This window comes from Bactrocera dorsalis, chromosome 3 (genome assembly GCF_023373825.1).
Source record: "Bactrocera dorsalis isolate Fly_Bdor chromosome 3, ASM2337382v1, whole genome shotgun sequence".
Taxonomy (NCBI): domain Eukaryota; kingdom Metazoa; phylum Arthropoda; class Insecta; order Diptera; family Tephritidae; genus Bactrocera; species Bactrocera dorsalis.
The window spans coordinates 65,527,248-65,554,135 of record NC_064305.1 but is presented as its reverse complement, the minus strand read 5'-3'; the positions used below and the strand labels follow the sequence as shown (position 1 = coordinate 65,554,135).

The 26,888-nt window shown below is 33.5% G+C and overlaps 1 protein-coding gene across 6 annotated transcripts in view; it reads right to left on the bottom strand.

Annotated features, from left to right (window-relative positions):
* The window catches only part of LOC105233848 (glutaminase kidney isoform, mitochondrial), a 57,480-nt gene extending 32,319 nt beyond the window's left edge, over positions 1-25,161 (bottom strand). For 4 of the 6 annotated variants that reach the window (XM_049450768.1, XM_049450770.1, XM_049450769.1 and 1 more), the window contains exon 1: positions 24,149-25,161. In XM_049450768.1, coding sequence (XP_049306725.1) covers positions 24,149-24,514 — 366 coding nt within the window. In that variant the 5' untranslated portion in view covers positions 24,515-25,161. Of the gene's footprint in view, positions 1-8,539; positions 8,692-24,148 lie in introns of those variants that run through there. The other 2 variants (XM_049450774.1, XM_049450775.1) reach the window with 2 other exon arrangements.
* Positions 25,162-26,888: the final 1,727 nt, after the last annotated feature.

Below are 26,888 nucleotides of genomic sequence, written 5' to 3'. Positions count from 1 at the left end.
ATAAAAAATATATTCGAATGATATTATAGTAGGAATTCAAAAAAGAAAATTAACTGACTATTTTTCAAAAATCTGTCTCTGCTTTAAAGTGTAAAATTTTTATCTGCGGCGCGTACTTAGACCAGCTTATGTGTGTCGATTTATGACCCGACTACAAAACGAGATATAAATAGCAACAAATAATACAACAAATGCAGCGAGTAGTTGCAAAGTCATGTCTAAATATCAATGTCAAGAGCCACACAAAGGATTTATTTGAGTTTTTTATATTCACATTGTTTTCAAATTGTCAAAATACTCAAAAAAAACGAGAGAAATATAAATGTCACAGCTGAATGCATAAGGTTTTAAACAAATGTGCAAAGAGCAAAGTGTAAAGTGCATTAATATGTATATACAGGGTTCTGCATTAGCGACAGTTGACACTGAGTCATAAAGAAATGGACATTTTCCAAAAAAAAAAACAGAAAAAACGTTAATTTCCGATTCAAGGGAAGCAGTAATGCCCTTCACAAATACAAATCATAATATTTTGACTGATATGACAGCTATAAGCTATATTTGACCAATCTGAACAATTTCTTCGCAGATTGCACCGCTGCCTTCGACATCAGTCTATGCCAAATTTTGCGAAGATATATCGCCAAATAAAAAAGTTTTCCAAACAAGCACTTCATTCCGATAGTTTAGTTTGTATGTCAGCTACATGTTATAGTCAACCAATTTGAATAATTTCTTCAGAGTTTTATAAAGTTGCCTAAGCCAATAATTCCACCGAAATTTCATGAAGATATATCGCCAAATAAAAAAGTTTTCCATACAAGAATTTGATTTTGTTTTGTAGTCTTCTGACAGATGAACAGCTTCCTGAAGAGAAAAGGACATTGTAACATTCCAGATCGATATCTCAAAATATGAGAGACTAGTTCGGGTGTATACAAACATCTAATAATATTTCAAAAAAATCGTAAGATTTTAAAGAAAAGTGCTATAGGGTCACATCCAATGCTTGACGAAGAATATAGTGTTCAACTCTATAGAAGCAACCTGCAAAAGATGGTTTCAACGGTTCAGAGATTATGATTTTGATGTGAGAAATGAAGAACGTTGAAGACCACCAAACAAGTTTGAAGCAATATTGGATAAAGATGATACTTTGAGTGAAAAGCAAATGTCTTCCAGTGAAGTATTGCACAAAAAACAATTTCAGGCCGTTTGAAAGCTATGGGAAAGATCCAAAAGTACGGAAAATGGATGCCACATGAATTGAATGAAAGACAAATGGAAGCCCGAAAAAAGGCTTGTGAAATTCTGCCACAAAGACACGAAAAAAAAAATCATTTTTGCATCGAACTCTCACTGGCAATGTAAAACAGATTTGTTTTTAAGAATACAAAACAAAGAAAATCATGGGTTAATCCGGGACAACCAAAAATATCGACTGCCTAAACAGATTCATCCAGTAAGAAGGCAATGCTTCGTTTTTGATGGGATCAGAAGGGTGTGGTATATCATGAGCTTCTAAGAGCTGGTGAAATTGCTAATGCTAATGGCTACAAACAACACAGACAACATGTTATCAATTTGTTCCATGCATTGATCGAAAATCCAATAGGTCAGAGGGGACGGCAAAGTAATTTTGTTACACGACAATGCCCCTGCACACAAAGCAAAATCGATTCTTGATACAATCAGAGTACTTGGCTAAGAGCTGCTAACCCACCCGCCGTATTCAATAGACTTGGCCCCTTCCAATTACTATTTGTTTTCATCGATGGTACCTGCATTGGTTGAGCAGCACTTGGATTCCTATGCAGCAGTCGAAAATTGGGTGTCTGATTGGTTTGCTTCAAAAGGCGAACATTGGTGTAAAAAGCAACGGTCAATACTTTGAGTAAGTTTTTTTCTTATTTTTCTCTTTTTTAACTTCTAAATGTAATATAAATAATACTTACATCTAGCTAATATCCGTCCATATTGAAACACCCTTTATCCTCATACATACATATAAGTATGTATGTATGTATATCTACCTAGACGTGTATTTTCATCAATGTCCGTTTGCATTAGTTGTTGTTTTCAATAAATATCAAAGCTAATGATCACGAGACTATATTATATAGGTAAGCATATTTATGTTTATATATGTATATGTATGTGTTTGCATGTTTGTGTACATAATTACAAGTGCAAAGCAAAGGTGTCAAAATCTTTTCTTCGCGGCTGCTGAAAGTTGTCTAAGCAAATAACAGCTGCTTTTGCCAAAATTAGGCAGTTTAGATAAAGCAAATACAAGAAATGTTTACAAAAATATTTGCACAAATACACATACATGCATATTAGCTATCTAAATACTGCATTCAAGCACAGAGGCGCGTGTAAAATTAATTTTTCTGGAAGTTGTTGGGTTTTGTGCAAATAATTAAAGCGTAAATATTTTCTGAAAATGCCACATACTTTTATATATACTTAAATATACATATACATATATATATGTACATACACATACATACATATATGTATATTTACAATACATCCTCGTGTACATAATTTCAAATCCAGAGCGCTCACACGCCTCAAAGTAAATAAATAGGTGTGTTAGTGCTTGTGTAGAAGGGGCGTGCTTCCCACTTGCAGTTGTTGTTTTCTTAAAATCGTAAAATCGCAACTTTTTTCTGTTATATCTACAATAACACGATTGTTTTTGTTATTGTAACTTTTAATTTTTGGCACACATGCTTAGCAGTCACTTGCTCCATTTCATTTGGCGGGGCAACCGTCTGTCGTTGCCCCACTAATATGAGTACTCTCTAATTCTTAAATAGTTTCTGCGCTTTTTGTTGATTTTTCTTTGTGTTTTTTTTTTTTTTGAATTTTTGTCGTTCGTTTTGATCACGTTTCTGCAGTTGTAGACAAAAATAACTTCAGTTTGATTGTGTGTTTTTGCGGTTTGGCCATTTGCAGACCACTTGGCATGTTGCTAAGTCGAGCATTGAACATTAACTTAAATAAATGCAAACATACATATCTACATATGTATGTACATACATATTTGTATGATAAATTTTGTGTAGAATTGATGTTAGGCGATCGACAAAATCTTACCTCGTGCTTTTGACACACAAAGCCTTGTAAGACCGGCATATGACACACAAGCACAGATACAAGATACATACATACATACATACAAATATAACATTGCTATAAAAATATAGTATTTATGGGCAAATTAAAACGCCGCCGTTGTATCTGCTAATTTTTGTTTTTCATAAATACACCGTTACGTTCGAGTGCACCGGAAATGGCGCAAATTATAAAATAGAAAGATAATTAAAGAGGGAAAAATAGGAAGAACAAGCATGTGTGTGTGTATATTGTATTTGTAATACATATTTCTAATTATTTGCACTTCTTAGTGTCTTGTTGTTGATTCAAGCAAATCACATACGGACACAATTCATTTTGCTTTGAACCCAACTAGCATTTAGTCACACACCATTAACCGTTAACTAACCGCGTGCTGACACGAAAAATGTATTTCCTATGCCAAGTAAATTTAAAGATGCTGCTATTTTTATTTGTGTTTATTTTTAAATATTTATAGTTGTTTCTAGTTTTGTAATTTTAATATTTACAACTAGTTGGTATTTGCGAACAGGTGGCAACGTCAACTTTTTGTTTTATTTGTTTCATAAATTTTTCATGAAAACCACTTTGTTGAACAACATGAGGTAGTTCTGGACTGATATGAATGTAAATAATACTGAAGTGTGGCAACGCCAGCATTAAGTATACATAAATGAAAATTTAAGAAATTATTTTAAATTGTTTATCTATATTTTACTGAGAGATTCAGCTGGTTTAGACATTTTTTTATTTCAAATCAGGTGGCAACTCTGTTAAATAAAATTGTTAGAAAAAAGTCTAGTCTATCTCCATTAGCTTAAAGAAAGTTTTATTTGTAGTCCGGTGGCAACTCTGTTTAATAAAATATTTAATAATATTTTTTTTCAAAAAAACACTTTCTAAACAGCATTTAAAAAACTTAAGAAATTATTTCAATTTTTATTTATATTTTACAGAAATTTCTAACTAATTTATTTAGTTGTGATGTCATTTTATTTCAAATCAGGTGGCAACACTACTTAATAAAAATTGTTCGAAAAAACATCTCCATTAATTGAAAGAAAATTTTTTTGTAGTGAGGTGGCAACACTGTTTAATAAGATATAACAAATTGTATTTATTTTAATTTTAAAATTTTATCTATAGCTTATCAAATATTTTGAACTAACTTCTTTGGTTTGCATATTTATTTATATCAAATCAGGTGGCAACACTACTTAAAAAAATTATTCGAAAAAATCTTGCTAGCCGATTTCCATTAGTTGAAGAAAAGATTTATTTGTAGTCAGTTGGCAACACTGTTTAATAAAAAAATTTCCCGAAAAAATCTTGTTAATAACATTTGTTGGTTCAAAGAAATTTTTATTTTATGTCAAGTGGCAACTCTGTTGAAAAAAATTTTGTAAAAAAAAAACACTTTATAAATAACATTTCTTTAAATAACAATGTAATTTCGCAATGATTTTCATATTGTTTTAAATCCCATCTATCACATGTGGCAACGTCTCACATTTTGTATAAACAATCTCCAATTAAAAATCTTTCAAGAAAAACAATTAAATCTTCAAGTAAATTTCAAAAATTCGCAAAAATCCACTCAAGTGAATTTTGTGTGATGAAAGCTCAAAAAAATTTACTAATACTTTAGAAAACCGTTAAACAGTTCATAAAACTGTTCTTCGAAACTTCCTATTTTTGAACATATACATACATACATACATATGTATATATTGCAACCAGAAGTTGAGAATTAACACAAATTCTATACAAAACCCGTAGTCCATACTCTCAGCAATAACGAATTCTTTAAGTGCCACCTTCGTTTCGTCAAATCCAGGTCAGCGAATCGAACAAACGACTGGTATAAATTAAAGTGACTAACGTAATAAATAAAAGTTATAAATGAAACCACTCCAAGCACTAACAAATCCTTCAAGAGCTGTTTTCGTTTCGTTAAATCTTGGAGGGCAACGAATCGAACAAAGCACTGGTATAAATTAAATGGAGTGACATAATCTAATGATCTACAGCAACTAATCCTAGCATTAACAATGCTTCAAGCACTGTTTTCGTTTCACTACATCTTGGAGGTCAGCAACTGGTATAAATTGAATTGATCGGCATAACATTACGCATATAATATTATTAAGCTAGCGTTTATACCACTTTAAGAAATCAGCAGAAATATTTTTATCTTGAATTCAACTGTAAAACTATTTTGTTGTAAATCTTTTGACAACACAACAGAACTCATACTACAGCAGATTAGTTATGAATCGAACACCCGTAAACAATTAGTAAATTTATTGGAAAAGGAAATGAGAAACTAACTATCATATGTCATGGTACCAATTAGAAACCTAGCCAGTCAAGCGTCGATAAATTTAAATTTCGCGCTCAGCACATCTCTGATTTTTTAAAATACATACATATATTTTCTAAGTTTAGAAGATATCATAAAGTATTTGAGTACTGAAGGTTTTTAGATATTTTTTAGAATATTTCACAAATGCTGTTCATAGGTTCAACTGTAAGTGAAAACTTGTAAAAAAATATGTTTTTAATTATTTTACGGCAAATATCTCTGAAAACGTTTAAATATCAAAATTCATTCAAAATGAGTCACTCGCCGCTATTCATTCTACAACTCATATATATCACTTGCCTTGTGCGAAGCATATTTTTCAAATGACAGGCTTTTTCACACCTCTCTGACAACTTTGAATAATTGTCTATTTATGTACTTAGTTATACAAAAATATATGTAAGAAATCCCGCTTTCGCACAACATCACTTTGCAGTCTAAACAATTTGCGCAAGGGTAAAAATAGATCACTCGAGCGTTCTATTTGTTTTTATTGTTTTAAAATGCAACGATGTTTCTATGTGTTTACTAAATTTTAATTATTTGCCACTTAAATAAGTTAATGGAAACTTGATGTTTGTCAAAATAAAAATAAATGAGAGATTACTTTTGTAAAATATTTAGCATCAAGAAACCGTAAATGAAGGATGGTCATATTTGGTCATTCAGAAGTTTAACTTTTAATTCTACCAGAATTTGGAATAATTTCTCATATTATTATTCAAGAATCAGGTAAAAAGGAAACTTTCGGATCTCTAGGAATAATTGATGCTATAATACTAATTGGACTTCTAGGATTTATGGTACAAGCACACCATATATCCCACAGTAGAGATAGATAAATAATAAAATTCATATAAGGACCTGATTTTGATCACATAATTTGCATGTTAGCTATACGCTATAGCGATCCGATTTGATTAATATATTCGGGAAAATGTAGCGTTACTTTGAATCTATAGCAAGTTCCATGAAAATAACTTGACAAATAAAAGAGCTTTCGGTGTGTTTAAATGAGTTAAGCCTCCCCCACTCTATCCGGGAAAAACTGGCGCTCCCTAGCACAACTCAACTCCCCTGTGAAAAACACCAAACTTAACATCGGAAAGCAATATGCACTAATACAACACACCCGGGGACAAATTGCAATTTCACCACAGCAGATGACAACTATCTAACAACAAAAGGATTGGATCATCGCTGCTTTTAACACACTCGCTAAAGCTTTTCGAATAGAAACGTTGCAACGGCTCGGTTCCTGCGCGCTGACCTCTCTCTCCAAATATTAAATATTTTCGCAACAACAACTCGACCAGGATCTGCATCCATTCGAACGCCCGCGATGCCAAATTGGTATTGGATTCTCGCCGCTCTACTCGTCGACATTTCATTTTAATTAACTTCAACATTTATTCTTTCGTTGATTAAATGATATTGCAAAAAAAAGGCCAAACAAATTTGATTTTTATTTTAATTAAGGCAGTACTGTGTACTAGTTTAATCACGGTGCAAGGGCTTGAATTTAGTTTATGCTTTAATTGTCCGATAATGCCGGTTCCGATAAAGCATCTTATTGAGAAGAGGATGTGAGCAACATTTCAGGCCGATATCAAGAACCTAAAGACTAGTTCGCCTACATACGGGCGAACAACGAGACAGGCATGGCTGAATTGAAAAGCAGTTTCTTTTGCAAATGGCTAGGTTAAGTTAATCATGATTGGGGTATATCAAAATCGGCCACTATTAACTGCTGTTGCCAAGAACACAAGCCTACGTGTGGTATAAATCCTGCATTTGCGGTCGACAGATCGTTGAAGGTATACCTTCGACCTCTCCAAGTGATGAAAATATTAAAAAAAGTAAAGGATATTATGCTTGAAAATTGTCAGGCAAGTGTTAGAGATTGAGCTCGACATATCTAACAAGTCCATTCAAGTGATATTGGTGGATATTTTGAATATGAAACGAGTTCTGCTCGACTCGTCCCGATCAAGCTGAATTTTCTTCAAAATAAAGTACCGCAATCAGTACTCTTTTGGACTCACATTAATGGAGAACATTATATCTGCCGATTACATATGGGTTTATGAGTTTGACATGCAAACAAGTCAACAATCTTCGGAAAGGAGGGGAAAAACGAGGTGAGGCTGTGTGTTTTTTCGATATTCGTAGACTGATGCATTATGAATCTTTTCCGGAGGAACAGGCGGTCAATAAGGGGTTCTAATGTAGTAAAAAACGACTTCAATATGCTTCTTGCTCGCTCCGTAGTCCACTTTTAAAAAAATTATCATACAACAGCAAAACAAAGCAATTCAATTATAATCATCTCAAATAAGAAAATGGTATAAATGCTTGGTATTTCATCGTTAAGGGGTTACATGAGTTTACGGGTTTCAAAACATTGATTTTTTTTATTGTCTTATTAAATTCTACAACACCTCTAGAATATTGTCCCTAATTTGTTGATCCGATATCCTTATGAACTTTTTGTGAACCTTGAGAACTTGTGCGCTCGAAACTAGCTAGACTACGTGCGCCTTCTTGAAACGCGTTTTTCTCGAAACTGTCTTCCGATCTTCATGAAATTTTACACAGGTCTTTGAGATTCAATTCTTAAAGACTTGGACGAAGGAGTTTTTTTTTCGATTACAACTATTTGAAAAAACGAAATGTTGCGAAATTTTCACTGAAATTTTAATTTTTTTTTTAATATCTGCCAAAAATTCAATTTTCAATTTTTTTCCTTCGTCTAAGTTCTAAGTTAAGATTTTAACTAAAACAAGTATTTTTTCCTATATATTATATTTTTTGTGTAATTTCATAAAATCATATTTATTTCATCAGTGAGGTTTCTGATTTTTTTTTTTGTAATAAGTATATTGACACAAATATCATTTGTACATATAGTATATACGTTTTTAATCAGAAATCATCAAACAAAAACTTGTTTTTGAGACTCACATTCATTAATAACGTTATTCTGTGTTCATAACTCTTAACTTTTCCCCATTAATGCACAATACAGTAGTATTTATCCATACATACCAGCATAACAACTTTTTCAAAACTCAATTATTTTTCAACACTTTTTTACCATAAGTACCACAATTGAATATTCAAATAACAATTTTAAAAGTTAATTTGAATTTAAATAATAATTAAACTTATTTAATAATTCTAAATTTTATTAATATAAACTGACGGGCTTTTGCAAAGAAATGCGAACTTTGGCAAACGCGAATACATACTGAGTATACCAAAATTTTTTTGGCATTTTCGAAGCGTGCTGAAATGTAAATTTTCATAACTCAACTGCATGTCTGTATGTAATTACCTGTTATGTTATATACATATGTATGTATGTAAATATATTTACAGGTCAGCGTAATAAACGTATTTACGGCGTATTTGACGCGCAAAACATAACAAAATTTTGGCGCTCACATGTTGAACGCAGTGACAGGAAACAAATAGTTTTGATAATAATCGTCTGGGCATTTTCGAACTTTGTATTGTTTTCAAGGATTATGTAAATGCTATTTTCAGTTTGTTGTTCGACTGGTAATAGTATTTTTAATAATTTTTGTTTACCTCATTAAAGGCGGAAAATACTTATCCTCCTTCGAATCGAGAAGGCATTCCTTAGGCAATTTTTTGAAATCTTCCTTTTTTCCATTGTATTGGCAATTTCGTAAAACACTAGACTTTACCAGACTCGTCATATAAGTATGTACATATGTATATATGTAAAAGTGATATATCGGGCATTTCGAGTTTTGTGTTATAAGTGAAAAAGTTGAATTTTACCCAAAACTTTGGTCGTAGAAAGCTGTTACTCAAAAACTATTTAAGATATCGATTTAATTTTACTATATCACTTTCGATAATAGAATAGGTTAGAGATCAGTCAGTCAGTCAGTTCGATCTTTAGTTTAAAACAAGTTTCCGGAAGTCGGTTTCTAACTGTGCGTTAGGTTACGGACGCATTTAATAAATTTTTAATATTGTAAGACGATAAAAATGGATCATTTTTGATTGCCTTACCAGCATATGGTCAAACTGTGCCATTGCTTTGTGTTTCTGTACCCTTTTTTTTTCATTTTACACGCATTTTGAAGACATCACAGATCATACTCTTGGAGCATTCCATTATGTCCGCTATTTCACGACTATTTTTTCCCAAATTTTTTAATTTAATAATAGTTTTCTTTTCAGTCGAAAAGCATTCACAGACGTTAACGCGGCGCGTTTTATGAAATTTTAATTGGGTGTTTTTAAAACCAATCGTGTTTTCACTTTTTTAGGCCCAAATGATTATCCATAATTGTTTTCACTGATCTTTCTGATATTCCAACGATGCCAGTAAGATCTCCGATTGTTAGTCGTCAATTCTCAAGCACCAATTCCTTAATTTTATTGACGTGTTGATTATCAGCTGATGTTGTTTGCTGACCTGGACGTGGTTCGTCGTCAACGAGTTCTCGACCCTCTTGCAAAAAAAATTTTCAGCGAAGGCTCTGAACGTTTTTGCACCAAAAATTTGATTTCGTCCACAAAATTTATTAGAATTTTTTCTTGAATAATTTCACTCATCGTAAAAATCTCCAAATGCACTTTATGTACCTCAGAAAGACAAGCGTATGTATACTAAACATTAATGATCATTTTGATATGGCGCTTGGCACAGCTTCGTTTAACATCTTTTGCATTTGATAGTATCATCATCACTAATGGCTTGAGTGAATACTGGTAGTCCTACAGGAAAATAATTATCTTTTAAACATTAATATTCTAAACGACCATACGACTGAGAGATTTTTATGAATCATATAGAATGTCAGGGTTTAGAGAACTTTTTAAAGTTATCTAAAATGATAATGGTCGAAGAAAACATTGCTGAGCACCCATTAAGACTACCACTAGCTTTTTAGTTTCTGTTCAAGGATGACAAGTTGTATGGGTTAAGATGAGTCTACTAATATTTTTCAATGTGAGTCATGACCTTGTTTTAAAAAGTAAAAAATTTAAGGTTAGGGGATCGCCTTATAAAGGATTATTTCACAATATTTCTCTGTAGCTGTGCAGCATATAATAAATTTTTATGCAATAATTTTTTCCTTTAATCACTCAAATAATTAGAAAATTGTGCGCCGCCTAAGTTATCTGCAATAGAATATCATTACGCAATTCATTTTTCACAGTACAATTATTTACGCCTAAACCTAAACTATACCATACATACATATGTATAAAACATACAAAACTAATATTGCAAATCATCAGTGAAAGTGTTCTTACAGACAAACACACTTAGCTCCATACGTATGTATGTTTACAAACACTCATGAAAACAAATTTTGCGCCAATCAACAAAATCAAATTACACACGAGAGTCAACAAGTGTGATTAACGATAAAAAAACGAAAAAAACGGTAAAAAGCAGACAGATAACGCCGTGTATATATGTATGAATATATGCATACAGATGAAATTCGATAACTGTAACTGAAAAAACAAAACTCATGCCAAACAATTCAACTCGTGCCTCGAATATCATAAAAAATAAATACAGGAGATTAAGTTTACGTTCGCTGTAGTGACCTTCAACTAAATGTGATAAACATTTCTCGGCGAGTAAATAAAACCTGAATATATGAGAGGATTCACAGCAAATACCCACTGAAGCGACAATATATCTTCAGTAAGCCAAAGCTTGTGGAAGGGAGTTTTTTTTTTGTGTGTTTTTTTTTTTTGAGGGGGGGGGGGGGAGGGGAGAGAAGGTGATGTAGTTAACTTTGTCTATACATCCATTTTTCGTAGAAATTTTATATGAGAACCTGGTTTCAACCAGCCAATGGCGGAACCAAGACTTCCAATAGAGAAGGTAATCGATAAGTTATGGTACAGCTATTAATATACAATATGTATGCAGTCATACTATATGCCAGAGATAGATTAGCGTCAGAAGTGATTCGTAAGACATCTATTATAATAAGTAGTGTATTTTTTTGGGATAGTGGCTTTCAAAATCACTGTATGGTGCGGGTTTTGGTCGGTGGAATCATCATCGCCCATTTTTTCTTCGAAGAAGAAACAAAACCATCAAATGGTGAGCGGAAAATCGCATTAACCGAATTTTCTTCAAATGATCAAAAAATCTTAAATCATTTATTCCAGCAGCAGGACGGCGCTACGAGCCATTACAGCAAACGCTACACTCTTTTACGGTGTACTTCGTTCCATTATGTATTAAAAATTATTTCGGGCAAGCGGCTCGAATAAATTCCAGTTGAGAGTCCTAATTTCAGACCCCTTTTTTCATGATCAACGATAAAGATCCCAAAATTCTCTTCCAAGACGTCTTTCGTCTAGTTCTTATGTACATAGACAATTGACTTCATATAACGTTACAAAACATAGTTGTGTGGCGTGAACTTGCACGATCTTGGGAACCACGGCACAGGTCCACGACGCGAGATAAGCGGTTTGCACCAGAAAGTTCCCTTTCAAGTCCAGGCGGAATTGAGCGGCACTTACCAGGCGGAATTGGTTGGCTGTATTGATGGAGCATTATGAGCTCGATAAACTTGTCTGGAATCTGAAGGTCGTCCACGAAGACTGTACTCAATTTGTATGTTCGTGTTCAAGAAAAGGCATTAATCAAGCGTTTGCAATCGCCAATGAGGCAAATCCAAGATACCTGAACTGAACTTACGAACGCAACAAAACTGTTTCATGTACAAAGTTGAAAACCTAAACCTGTTTCTGTAAAAAAGTCACCCATTTAGATTTGTTAAAGATGTTGAATGAGTTTTTTTACCCAGAACTGAGCCGAAGACACATGGCCAGACCGATTAATGCAGAGCTCCAACGAAAATTTCAAAACAAATTACTATCACCCAGAAATTCCAGTTTCAACTGGTCACCTGACCTTGACTCAACGAAAAGAAATCTCTGAAGCTGAATAGGGTGGAACCATGAAAATAAGGCAACAAAAGAAATATTCATGAATAAAGGGTGTTTTTAACTTTAAGCAAGATTTTGTTCTCGCTTTTTAAATATTTTACCTGCTTATATTTCCATCTAGAGTTGAATCTAAGAATACTTACTCTGAAAGTTTGTGAACAAATAGTATAATGTTGTGTAACAGAAGCAGAAAGGCGGCATATTTTCAAAATAGCTTCCGATGCGAGTGACTCTGCAGCAAAAGTAAAGGGAGAAAAGTGCTTGCAGTGCCAGTGTTTCCACCGTGAGAAGAATAATAAAAAGTTGTGAGCATTTGTGAGCAAAAAACGTAAAAACCCCCCTCTAAATGCCCAATGGATCACATGTGTTGGAAAAATTAATAAAAATCGTTTGTGTTTTTGGATGAAAAAAAAATTTATTTGGAGGGCCCCAATGGTTTTAACTATTATTTCCATGACCTTACGATAAAGGAAGCTTTTCTAGCCTGTTGCCATAGCCGCAATGGAAGCGTAATGGTTTGGGATGCGGTATGTTATTATGGAACAATTGAGCCACAGTTTCAAATACATATCAAAAATTACTGCTCGAGTGCGCATTTTCGCAATTTTCCAACACTTTTAAATCTATACCTTGGATATACCAACAGGAGGATGCTCTGACCCACACAGCAAGGGTACTAAAATCATAGATTACAGCTGAAAATGTGAGTTTGTTGAAGTGGTCACCCTATTCTCTTGGCCTTAATATAATGGAAAACATTTGAGGCGGATGTCACGTAAATTTTATGAATTAGGTCGTCAATTCGATGATCGGGAGTTCATTACACTTGTCTGTGAGCTTCTGTCATATCTAAATAAAGAGACAACTTAAAAATAAAATATTTACCTATTCAAGTGAATCGGGGTGTATATGCCTCTGGCTACTAGGAGATATTTAAGTATCGGTGGAATAAATCCCTAACTTCACCAACAAGCAGGCAAACGTGCCAAGAATAGAAGAACTCTAACAAGAATGCTAACAGGTCACTGTCTAATTGGCAGACATGCCAGCAGACTGGGTACACCATACATTGACTAATGTAGAAGAACAGACTATCGATCATCTTCTATGCGAATGATGAATGATGATGAACTACAGATCAAAGAAAAGACGTGTAAGATGAATTTACTAGAGTCGATATGTTGAAAAGGTGGTTCTTATAAAGCGATAACACCCTTAAAGCCAGCTAACATTATACTGGTTGCTTTCCCTATAGTTACTACTTTCTGCTCTACTGTGTACTATATATACATATGTATGTACATACATATATCAGCGGTTGAAGCAATAAAACGAAGAGCAGTGTTAAATGTATCGTCTTTAACTCTTCTAAAATGGAATTTTCTGAGAAAATAATAATCATTTATATTAATTAATATGATAAAATATAACTTTGCACGTCAGAAGAGTAAACGTATTTAATTTTTAAAATTATATCATCCAGTCATGTGAACGGAAAACCCGTTATATATTATGAATATATTATTATTCATTATTATTTTGCCAAACTAATCTGCTCGGATCATAAATACATAAAAAAAATCTGGGAATTCACACAGATTTTTGCCAATCCGCCCATATCGATACCTGACGATAAACATACACACCTCTGATCAATAAATTATTTGCCCGTTTGCTGAATAACTCCAACAAATGCTCGATAAGATTAGACACGTTCGTCTAACACGTAGAGAAACGTGCAGAGTCACTTGACTAATCGCTTGATGAACGCTTTACGATGATTTTTTTATCACTATTCTGTAAATAACGGCATATAATAAGCGAAAAATTAAATTGTGCGCCGTATACCATATAAATATATTTTATATAATATATATGTATATGATATTACGTACGTATGGATCTGTGCGTCATCAGATTTTAATACGGTTTGGCTGAGCATTTGCTCATCAATTTTTTTTCGAATTGCTGCCGGTTGTCGTCCGGGCTGTATATTTGGTTGTGAGCACGGATACAAAATCAATCAGCTGATGGATTTTAATCATTAGAAAAGACACAAAATGAAGAACACAAGCAAATATAACAGATTGCTTATTGAGCCTATCGTTAATCGACTGTGCGAAAGGCAAAAACTGGTTCTACAATTATAATCTTAATGTACTAAATTAATTTGGGTTTGCGAAAAGGCTAAAGGATATACATATCAATATACTTTGCTCTTTCTCTGATGCCAACGATGATTTTCAAGTACTCATCCTTTAACTTTTTCGATAATATCGTCGTTACCAGAGGTAACGTGAAGTTTTAGATAACTTCACGACTTTCATGGACTACTCTGTGGCATTCAAATAATTGTGTTCGTGATAAAGTGGACCTTTCCAGAGACCAAAGACGCGTGGTAAGCAAGCTGCTGCCAAACCCACACTAATTGTCAAATTAAGATCAAACTTAACAAGAACTAAGAAACAGTTGTATTAACCCTGGAAAAAAATTCTCCATTCGGTTTGTGCATACAGTTTAAATGGATCAGTCCGAGTCAAATTTGATCAGGTGGTAAGTGTATGCCAGGTACCATGCAATAAATCAAGCTGAACTTGTACAAATATGACGAGTTGGTGCGACTATTTTTAGTGTCTATTGTTCTAAGCCAACCGGCTGGTCATCTGCAACCGCAGATGTAGTCTAAAAGAGACTCTATTTTTGCCAAATACACGTTTGTAATGTATACCATATATGGAGATATGTATATACGTATGTACGTAGATAAATATACATACATATGTATGTCTGCTTATGTTTTTGTTTCTTTTGACTTCTTTCGCATTCTTCTTTCTCGAATTACATTGTTATGAATTTTTGCCAGCAGTCATAGAATAAATAAATACTAAACTGTTGACACAATGAAGTTTGCTGAAATTGACACATCCAGAAATACATACTTACTTACCGACATATACAATATACACATATAGATTTATTAGAGCGGCTTGTTTTACAGGGAGCCAAAAAACTAAACCAACCTAAGATTCCTACGACAGTCGGGTCTAAGTAGTCGGAACGAACCCGGCTTTTTATCCGACCAAAGGACCGTTAACTCGGCACAATTCCTCGAATTTACTTCAGAAATATTTTCTGCCACTACAACAACATGCCGACTAAAGAGCAGCTTAATGAAACGAGAGGTACAAAGCCTTCAAAGGCGGTTGAGAGATCGTTGAAGACTTGCCTCGTTCTGGAGGAGTTCTTCAACTGATTAAGGTATTAAAAAAGTGAAGGATGTGGCGCTTCAAAATTGTCAGGCAAGTGTTAGAGAGATGGCAAGAGAGCTCCACAACTCTCGAGAATCCGTTTAAATGTTTTTGGTGGATATTTTGGGTATGAAGAGCTGGGTCGCAATGAATACCACCGATCAACCACAAGATTTGGCTTCGTGTGGGTTTTTCTTGTTCTCCAAACTAAAATTGTCGCTTCGTGGAACCCGATTTCAGTCGATCGAAGAGATAAAAAAAATTGCCTGAAGAAACTGAAGGCCATCCGAAAAAGTGCTTATGAAAAGTGTTTCGAGAACTGGACACATCGTTGGGATAACTCTATTACATTTGGTGAGGATTACTATTGATGAATAATTAAATATTTTTCATTGCAATTCCCGGGTAACAATGTATTTTAAATATATATTAACATATACATACATACTTATGTTTTTGTGGTTTGCAGCTTTACTTTGTGGTTAACATAATTTTGGTTTATCTTTTATCAAAATTCACTTTAAAATTTTCAACTGCTTATAAAAAGTATACATACGTAAATATGTATATATTATAATATATATACATATATTAGGGTGGGTCAAAACAACGAATGTTTTTTCACTTAGTTGTAAATGCATGTCTTCCCCCGGTTTTGTTTTTGTTTTTCTTCAAACTACTTGAAAAAATATTTCGGTTTGTGGATTTTGTAGGGAGTTGAATTTTTCAAAGTACCAATCCCAAAAGACCCACCCTAATATAAATATATACTTATATAAATATGTATGTACATATATATCAGTACATTAAAGCGTAAACCACATGTAAATAAAGCAAATGTAGACGCGAAAAAGAGCGAATAAAGAGACTCAAAATGAAACAGAAAGGTCATAAAAATAGTTTTGTGCACATAAAAAAATCGTAAAATTGTTTTCTCCGCTTTACAAGAGCGCTATACAAAAAAACACTTGCAAAGCCAAAAATATTGAAAAAAATATTTCCAATTAAACAAAAATATGCATGACTTTTTATCGTGTTTTGTGAACCATTTATTAACTTTGGGTTAAAAATCTTAATATTGTTAAATATATTTTTTTTTAATTAAAAAATAATATTATAAAATCCAAAATAGATAAAAATTAAAAAAGTTAAAAAAATACTAACATAATACTCGATGTTTAAGTACCAGGCTTCTACACACACGAAATGTCGAAGCCATATCTTCACAGTGAGCAATTCTCCCCAATACCAACCTCCTAATACTTTTTTTTAAATTTTCCTGCTGATTGTTGACTTTTAGTAACTAAATTTCTCAGAATCTCAAGACACATACAATAAACTATATTGCGGGGTTACATGGGTTTAAAAAATGCCATTTTCAACAATTTTTTTCTGTTTTAAAAAAGGAAATATTTTATTAGAATTTTTTATTCTTACAAACGTACACCATTAACAAAGAAATTCTGAAATTTTTTAAAAAAATATTTTAAACTCGGCCATCCTTACAAGACCATCTAGAGTAAAAAAAACGTGTTTTAGTTAAAACCCTTACTTAGAACTCGGGCGAAGAATAAAAATAATAAAAATTGGCTTTTTGGCAGACATTTTTACAAAAAAATTAAAATTTCAGTCAAAATTTCGCGACATTTTTGTTTGAAATAGTTGTAAACGAAAAAAGTTCTTCCTTCAAGCCTTTAAGAATTATATCTCAAAGACTTGTGTAAATTTCATAAAGATCGGTTGAGTAGTTCTCGAGAAATCTTGCCAACTGACTTCAAAAACACAGTTTCGAAAACAAACGCCTTTAAAGACTTCGCACTTAGCCTAGCTAGCCTCGAGCGCAAAAGTTCTCAAGACTGTATCACCGAAACTTTTACTCCGATCAACTCGGTTTATAACAATATTCTAGAAGTGTTGTGGAATATAAAAAGACACTAAAAAATTTGATTTTTTGAAACCCGTAAACCCATGTAACCCCTAAAATAGGGAACTGTCAAAAATGTTAATTTATTCAAAAAATTCAGTATTCGAAAAATAAACGCTAAGTAACACACTTTAAGAAACATTTATACGATATCTTAAAAAAAAATATGAGTTTTATGAAGAAAGCGGAAAATGTTAATTTTCAGCATTTTTAAATTTTAAGTATGATTAGTCTAGAGCCCTTTAAATTAATTAGTCTTGAGCACTTAGAAACTGCCTATATTCGACAACTTCATCCAGGGATAGGAGAAGAGTTTCTAAAATATAATTGTATTTACATTTTAATACAAAACGGCGACTACTGGCCCCAATTTTGTCTTCAAATCCTTGACTAAACTATACTTAAATAAAATAATTTTTACCACATCTTGTATGAGCACTGCTACACTGTGCAGATGCATCATTATTAATTATATGATTACTCATTTATTTCAAATTTGGATTTTTCAAAATAAAGAGCATTGAACTTTCATGCCTAGAATCAGCACAATCCACAAAAAAAACTTCGAGTTACAGAGACTTCGGTTATGGAAGAAAATTTGTATGAAATTTGACTTCTATTGGCAATTCAAGAGCACGAGTTATGGTGAAGTCAAGTTAGAGAAGTTCGAGTCGTGAAAGTTGAACTGTATATACATAAGTATGTATATGTATATATGTATGTAATCTAAATCGTTTGTATTAAGTTTATTTAAATTTTTTAATCACATTTTCTCTTATTTTTTAGGTGAGTCCTGTAAAACTTCGTCAAGGTATTAACCATAGATATTTGCATTGCTTCGACCAAGTAAGTTTCTGTTCATATATTTAAATCTTGAAATTTTACAAAGCTGGAATTCAACAGTAAAATTGACAAAACATTGGTTTAGATAGTTTACAAGAGTGTAAATTAAACAATCTTTAATTCAGAGCTCATATTTTAATATAATATATTTCGAAAGTTTAAAAATACTGGTATATACATATATAAAATATATATAATAACAATATATATAAATATATATAAGAATATATGTAAATGGTATTTGTACAAAACTATATGTAGGAGTGCCGTTAAATTATTTCATCGAATCCAAGAGACCTCTAAGCCAAATCAATTAATAAGCAATCAATGGAAGTTTCCTAGCCCATAAAAAGATATAATTATTTCAATATATTCCGTTAAATATTTATTTTATCACTCCAGATTAGATAAAAAACTCATAATTTAATATTAAAATAAAACAAGAAAATCGTTAATTCGGTTGCACCGAAACTATAATACCCTTCACAAGTACAAAATTTTTTTTAAAAGAAGAAGAAAGGAAAGATTTCGATTGTTCAGCTTGTAATTTCTTCGGATGCATTATTGCCTTAGGTTAAGACCCTTGCCAAATTTCCTGAAGATGTCTCGTTAAATGAAAAAGTTGTCCATGAAAGCACTTTATTCCGATGTTCAGTTTGTATGACTGCTATATGCTATAGTGGTCCAATATCAGCGGTCCTAACATCTTATACACTAAAGAATCGATATCTCATAAACTAAGGGGCTATTTCGGGTATACTCGCATACAGACAGACGGACATGGGTACAACGACTTAACTCGTCACGCTGATCATTAAGATATCTGTTTTATAGAGACTCCGAAATTTCCTTCCGGTTGTTACGTCTTCATGTATGCAATGTCTTGAAATCGGGCTTAAGCTAATTTTGTTTAGGAGTTGAAATCCGGGTGACAGTCTAACTGTCCGTCCGTCCATCCGTGAATGCTGTAACTTGATTAAAAATTGAGCTATCTTGACGAAACTTGGTATTCGCGTTCCTGAGCAAAAAAAATCGAGTTTAGAGATGGGCGTAGTCGTATCACTGCCTCGAGCATACTGAGCACTAAATTAAGATATAAAATCACCCCGCGTAAATATTATAAGAACTTCTACTGACAGTGTGAAAATTGGTGATATCAGATGGGAAGTAACCACACTCACTTCTTTTATAACCGTTGAGTAAAAAACTACTTAAAGTGCGTTAAATCAATAGCCAAATACGTCAGAGACATTAAATTGTATCCGCAAGATGATAAGGTAGCTTTAATGGAACCGGAGTCAAAATTGGACGATGGGCGTGCCACCGCCCACTTTTAAATGAAATCACATAGCTCGAGACCCGCCTGACCGATTCAACCAAATTCAGTTTGTGGCATTCCTTTGGCATTTTTTTGGTAGCAAAACAGCCTACACCCAAGCCTACTTCCAATATCATATAACACAATTCTAAATTCCATCTGATACAAATCAAGAAGCAATTATTATAACGAGATAAAACTGAACGCGGAAAATGCCTTTAGAATTTGGCAAATATTGTCCAAATGGAATCAAAACTGTGCAAGCCTCTGGGTACTCAATATGTGGATCCCAGTATCTATAGTTGACTTTTTACCGAAAATATCGGACAATAAGTGAGATATACAATTGCAATTCGGATAGAATCCTGTTCTGACAATAGTAATTCCGTGTATTAAAAATGGGTTGAATCGGATCAATCCTACTCTAGCCTTTGTATACCTAATAAAAAGATTTGCGTACTTCCAGCTGACTTGATACCGCATATATCAGCCAATACTTAAGAGAGTGTGTTTTTCTTATAACGGTACATCTTTGTGCTTAGGATGAATTAAATCGGATGAAAACTCACCCTACACCCTATATAACTAACAAACCTTAAATACTTGAAGGCTTTAATCCTTGTTAGTGATAAGAATGTGAAATATTTGGTTATACCCGAGCTGACCTCTTTCTTACTTGTTTTACAAATATTTATGCTGGAATTTTAATAATAAAAAAGTTTGTTTTAGCACTAATTAGATGATTTATTTACATGAATTCGAGCAGTGAACACTTTGACACTTCGTGATACTTTACATAAGTGATAGAAATAAATACATATATCGTCACCTAAAATGCAAAATAATCTAACATCACTTCTCATAAGTTTGCAGGCGAAGGAAGAACGATATAATAGATACCACTCATATAGAAAAACAATTGAGTTTTGGTTATGAATTGGTTATAGATTGGTTATATATTGGTAATATATTGGTTATATATCGGTAGATTATTGGTTAGATATTGGTAATATATTGGTTATATGTTTGTAATATATTGGTTATATATTGGCTTTATATTGGTTATATACTGGTTATATCTGACAGCGGCAGGTGAAAATATGTATGTAATATGATGTAGTGAATCGTAAGCAATAAAAACACAATTTCCATCTTTTTGATGATACGTTGTTTTGCATTTTAGTTGACGATATAGATATATACATATATTATAATATATATTCTTTCCCATAAAATTTAATATCTTCAAACACTTTATCGATCTAATAAACTTTAACATACATTAACCAAGCCAATATAACCACATTGTTTCCAGTTTGCGAACTAATAAACTGAAGTAACATGTGAGGTTCATACGCCCACTGGAATATTTAGCAACACCCCAAAGGGGCTTGGCAGCAAAGTGCATCACATGGTCATAAGTATTCTATATACATACATATATGTATATAAATAAGTGATTCACTAATATGTTCTTTCACAAGAACTCAAATAAGTATATACTTGTAAGTACTTTATAATATTTTTTGCTATATTTATTTATTTTGTCATATTTTTTAATACGAAGGATCAAGTAAAGTGCTAAGCAATTTTGATATTTTTGTTGTGAAAAGAAAACTACGCCGCTAAAAAATAATTTTTGTCAACAAAATGAAATCTTTAGCGAAAATAAATGACACTTAAACGTCAATATTTGCTGATTAACACACACTTTCCAATACACATATTTGTAAATATGCGTACATAATATGTATGTAAATGCATAGAACGATATGTACTGGGTAATAAGGTGGGAATTGGGTATTATTAGCAAATATTCTTTAGCCAGCAGAGATGTCACTTGACAAAAATATATGTACAGACAAGTTTTTCCGCAATAACAAAGCCAACAAAAACATGTATTCGTACTCCACAATGTATTACTTAGAAAAAATTAAATAGATTACTGTTATTGTTATTATATCACAAAGGAAGATTCAGAAGTGATTATTACTCTCCCTTTAGTCGTCTGTCATAAAAGTATTGTTAAATTTTTCGTATTGTAAAAATTGGCAAAAGCCCTCAAAAACCACTTATCGCCAATGAATTCCTTTTAATGGTAATTTTAATAGTTCGAGCGAATTCGTACGAATACATTTTTGTGGGATCAGGCTTTCTGATATGTGGTTACAGAGGCTGAACTTCTCTACAGAAAATTTGAAGTTAATAATGCTTTGCGATTTAAGGTTTGGCCGGAAATGAACTAAATATAAAAGTACTAAATCCTAAAGCACCGTTAAGTTGTCAAATATATGGTATATACCAATAACCTGTATACCAGTCTAAACACTTTCATATCTCTAAAAGTTTTCGATACTATTAGCAAATAGCGATCCTGCTCATAAAACGTTTAAAGTTGAGTCCATGTTGAAGAAGAATTTACATATATTCATGGATTATCACAGCTTGATGACTCTATCGATTGGGTTGGAAGGTGATTATTGTTTTGTAAATCATGTTTAAGGTATCTTTGGCAACCGACCGTTATGCCAAAGATACTCAGCCCCCATGATGAGGCTAATCGACTTCGCCGGGGGCCGAAATATGGTTATCTGTAGTACGAGATTCCAGCATATAAAAATTCATCAAACTATCTGGTTGTCTTCTGATCGAAAAGCCACCAACCAGATCAATCATGTTGTGATAGACGGAAGACGTGCGTACTCTCCGAGGTCCTACATGGACTCGGACCACTATCTTGTTGCAGCGAAGACACGCAACCGCCTCTGTCCAGCAAAAACAAACACAAGAAGGTTCGATGTCTAGAAGATGCAATCACAAGAGACAGCCGAACTATTTTCTACTCGACTTCCACTCCTGCTCTCTGAGAGCACTCATCAGCAGCTCGATGTATTAGAACTCTGGGACTGTATTTCAACCTCCTTAAGTACAGCTGTAAACGAAACCATTCTTTTCGAAAAATGCAAAAGAATAGCTGGTCCGATGAGGAGTGTCGTCTTGCAGTGGAGAGAAAACAGATTGCCTACCTCGCAGCATTACAATCGACAACAACACGTGCGGTATGGGATAGATACCGAGAGCTGAAAAGGCAAGCGAGACGCATAGGCAGACAAAAAAAGAGACAGCCCGAAATACGTGAGTATGAAGAGCTTGACAAGCCGACAGGAGTAATGCTCGAAACTTCTACGAAAAGATGCGGTGACTAACAGAAGGTTTCAAGACCGGAGCATACTCTTGTAGAACCCCCAGATATGATCTAGTGACGGATGCCCAAAGCATACTAAAATTATGGAGTGAATACTTGTATTTCTCCAGCCTGCTGAATGGTAGTGAACGCATAACACCAGGAGATGGTGAATCCGATTTCCCATTCGATGACGATGGAGCGGACGTTCCTTTGCCCGACCACGAAGAAGTTCGACATTGACATATCATCAGCGGCTACACTGGCTGGGTCATGTCGTCTGAATGGATGAAAACACTCCAGCTCCGAGAGTGTTCTCCAATTGGAGTCAAACAGCGAAAAGGAAGAACGACTGGCGCGCGATTGTTATTAGACTATTGCTTCTGCTGAGCTCCATACCGCTTGCTATTGACAGTACCCCGAGCTTTTTTTTATAAAAATCTTTAGCCGTGGATGAAGAGTCGTCAAAAAACCATCGAACTCTGTGTTGCACTGAAGTCTAAATTCCTAACCTCAAATCAAAAAGGAAGTTCAATCGAAGTGCAGATTTCCTACACCAAGTATTTGCTTAGTTTTAACAACAACAACGGCAATTTGTGACCTTAAACTGTTACTCAAGCGGTATTAGCTATCATTTTTCGCTAATTCGAAATTTTATAAAGCAACACCCTGTTTTTAGACATTCGATTTAAGCATTAAAAGCATTTGCTGACAGCGCTACATTAAGCACAAAGCGATTTTAACGATGACCGATAGACAAATTGCCCACAATTAGCATTGGCTTTATGCATTTATTGCAGCTTGGCGCCAGCACGAGCACGGGAAGGACGAAATTTATACAAAACTCGGTCTTTTTTGTTAACCCAGCACATAAAGCAAAGTGTGGCATGCATTAAGCGCGCATAATAAACACACAGCCACACAAACATATGTGACATACATATGTATGTACAAACTCATTTTAATGGGTGTGTTGCGTGGGCGATTCAGCTGTTATATCACGCGTGAAAATCGATACTCATGACTGGGTTGGTTGGCAGGGTATGGTTGTTGTTGTTGTTACAGTTATAATTGTGTTACGAAAACACGGTATTCATTAAAAAGTTTAATTGCAACTTGCAACTAGTGCAGCTTCCTTGCAACAAAAGTCGCGTGTCTGTGCGTCACTCACCTCTGCGGCAATTTTCTCTTGCAACTCCTTGCCGGTGTGGCCATACTTGCTGCGATCATCTAACCATACCGTGTTGTTGTAGTATGTTTGTTGTTTCGCCTCGGTTAAATTGGTGGTGCCGTTGTTGTTGCTAGTGTCGTTGTTGCCACTGTTGGCTGTCAGCGCTGTCGTCGCTTTGCCGTTGCTATTGTTCTTGCCGCTGCCGTTAAGACCGTTGCCATTCGCCGTCGACTCATCCAAATTCTCAACCAAACTCAAAGCAGTCGCTTTAGCACGCTTACTCACAAATCCATTAACGAGCAATGCATTTAAATGGGCGCTTTTGGACAACCACAAATTTTTAATCGACGAAGAACTTTTAATCATTATTTTTTCACACGACACTTGGGGGGAAGAAAACAGTTTTGTTTTTTGTTCGAATTTGACAAATGAGCGTTGGTTTTTTTGTTATTGTAGGTAATTTTTGTTTTGTTGTTCTTTTTTTAATTTTTTCAAAAAAAAAATTTTTACAAATTTTTTTAAAAATTTTTTTTCCAAAATTTTTTTTTATTACTTTTTTTTATTTTTTCGACTTTTCTTTTGTGCGTCTTTTAGTTTTTACTTGCTTTTCTTGTTACCTCCGCGTATAGGGAGCGAAGCAACAGAGTTCAAACAAACGTGTGTAGAGATATTTTCCAATTTCTGTTAGACTTTTCGTTTGCTTGATTTTTTTCCGCCGCTTTGCTGCGAAAATCTAAACGCGCACACACACGTTACAACAAATGCACGAAATTTTCGTTTTCAAAGTTTTATGTAATTTTCGTTTGTGTAATTGAATTTCGTTTGTAAATCTCGTTTCGCACTTGAGTTGGCTGCTTAGAGTTTTTTCTCTTGCAAAATTATAATTTTTTTTTCTTATTTTAACTTAGCACACGCTACAACAATTGCACTCCTTGTCTGTAGATTTTTGGCTGCTTTGCTGCGTTGGACGACAAACGGTCACGTTGGCTTCTCACGAACTACTGAACGGCCGGGTGAACTCTTGGCGCTCTTGTATCTGCCGAAGAAACAACGTGGGCCGACTGTCGGCGGCGGCGATGAGCAACGCACACACATAACGACATACAAAAATACTTCAGTACACGCGCACATACTTTTCATATAAGAAACTATACTAGTTGTGCGTACATATGTATGTATGTATGTATGTTTGTGTAAGCAGTTGGGCGCGCACACTCACCACATTGCCGCATTTGTTTCAAAGCCGCTGCCTTTCACATTTTGCTCACACTCTGTTTGCCTAGACGCCTTCAGTCATTTCTATGCGCTCAAGCATATTTTATGTATATGTAACTATGTATGTATATATGTACATGTATGTACATATGTATGCATGTATGCTTTTATGTATTTGCGCCTTTCTCCACAAATTCTATGCTTTTTGCTGTTTGTTTCTGTTGTTGGCTCATGCTCATGCTCAGTCGCGCAAACAGCTGCTCATATTTGCTGCGAAACCTCAGCGTCGGCTGCGATTTGGTCAACTCGTCCCTGCGTAGCACTCCCAAAGACGAAGTGTTCTATATAATTCATTCTATATATATGTACATACATACAATATGAATGTGGTATACATATATACATAGATTTGTTTGCAAAACGCTCTCTGCAGCATAAACATAATCGGCTTATAACGTTGAGTATTTATTACAGCGAATGTACCGTAGAGGGGAGCGAAATTTATGTCAAAGGATTTTATTTGCAATTTTCGTTCTAAAATTAAAGAAAATAATAATAATAATAATAATAAATAAATAAATTATAATAATAAGTAACAATAAATAAATATTTTTTGCAAATACATTTTTAGTTTTTTGAAATTTATATAATAAAATTTTAATATTTCAATAGAACAGAAAGTATACATATTTTATTAATACCGAGAACAGAGTCTAGCTTATAAAAGTATGGAAAGACACTCTTAAATATCAAGAATGAAATAGTAAATTGTTATTCACTCTGAAATTAAATGAAAATAAATTATGTTTCCCACTTGAAATGAGGTTTCAAAAAAAAACGTAGCATGCTTTTAGGCTTAAAGGCCTTTTTATGGTATAATAATTGATTAAATCGTCCTCACACTCCCAAAAATGTATTTCATTTGAAGGGTCATATATCGCTTTCACAATTTTTATAAGTAAATTCAAAATTATTTTCAAAAACTAAAAAAAGTTTGAAATAAGTTACAAATAAGTAAATACTGTCTAAATAAGTGAATATGCGCGCTCACGGAGAAGTAATTTCAGTTTCAATACCATAAAATCATTTCAAATTAATGAAAAATGTATGTTTACCACTGCAAATGAGATTTTTAAAACAAGTGTAGCATACTTTTAGGCGCATAAGCTTCTAAACAGCCTAAGACCTTATTTTATGGTCTAGTAGTTGCTTAAATCGTTCGAAGACTACGAAAACTTATATAGACTATCCATTTGATTTGAAAGGTCATACATACATACATATATCGTTTGGAAATTTTTATAAGCAAATTTAAAATTATTTTCAAAAATTATAAAAACAAATTACAAATACATAAATACTGTCGAAGTAAGTTGATTTATGCGCCCATTGAATTGTAAGTTCAGTTTCAATTTTTTTAAATAAAATAACTTATATAATGTATTTATTTATTATCCAATTATAAATATTTATTATTTTTTTTAATTATTCTATTTATTCGTTTACTTATTTTTTTTAATTAAAC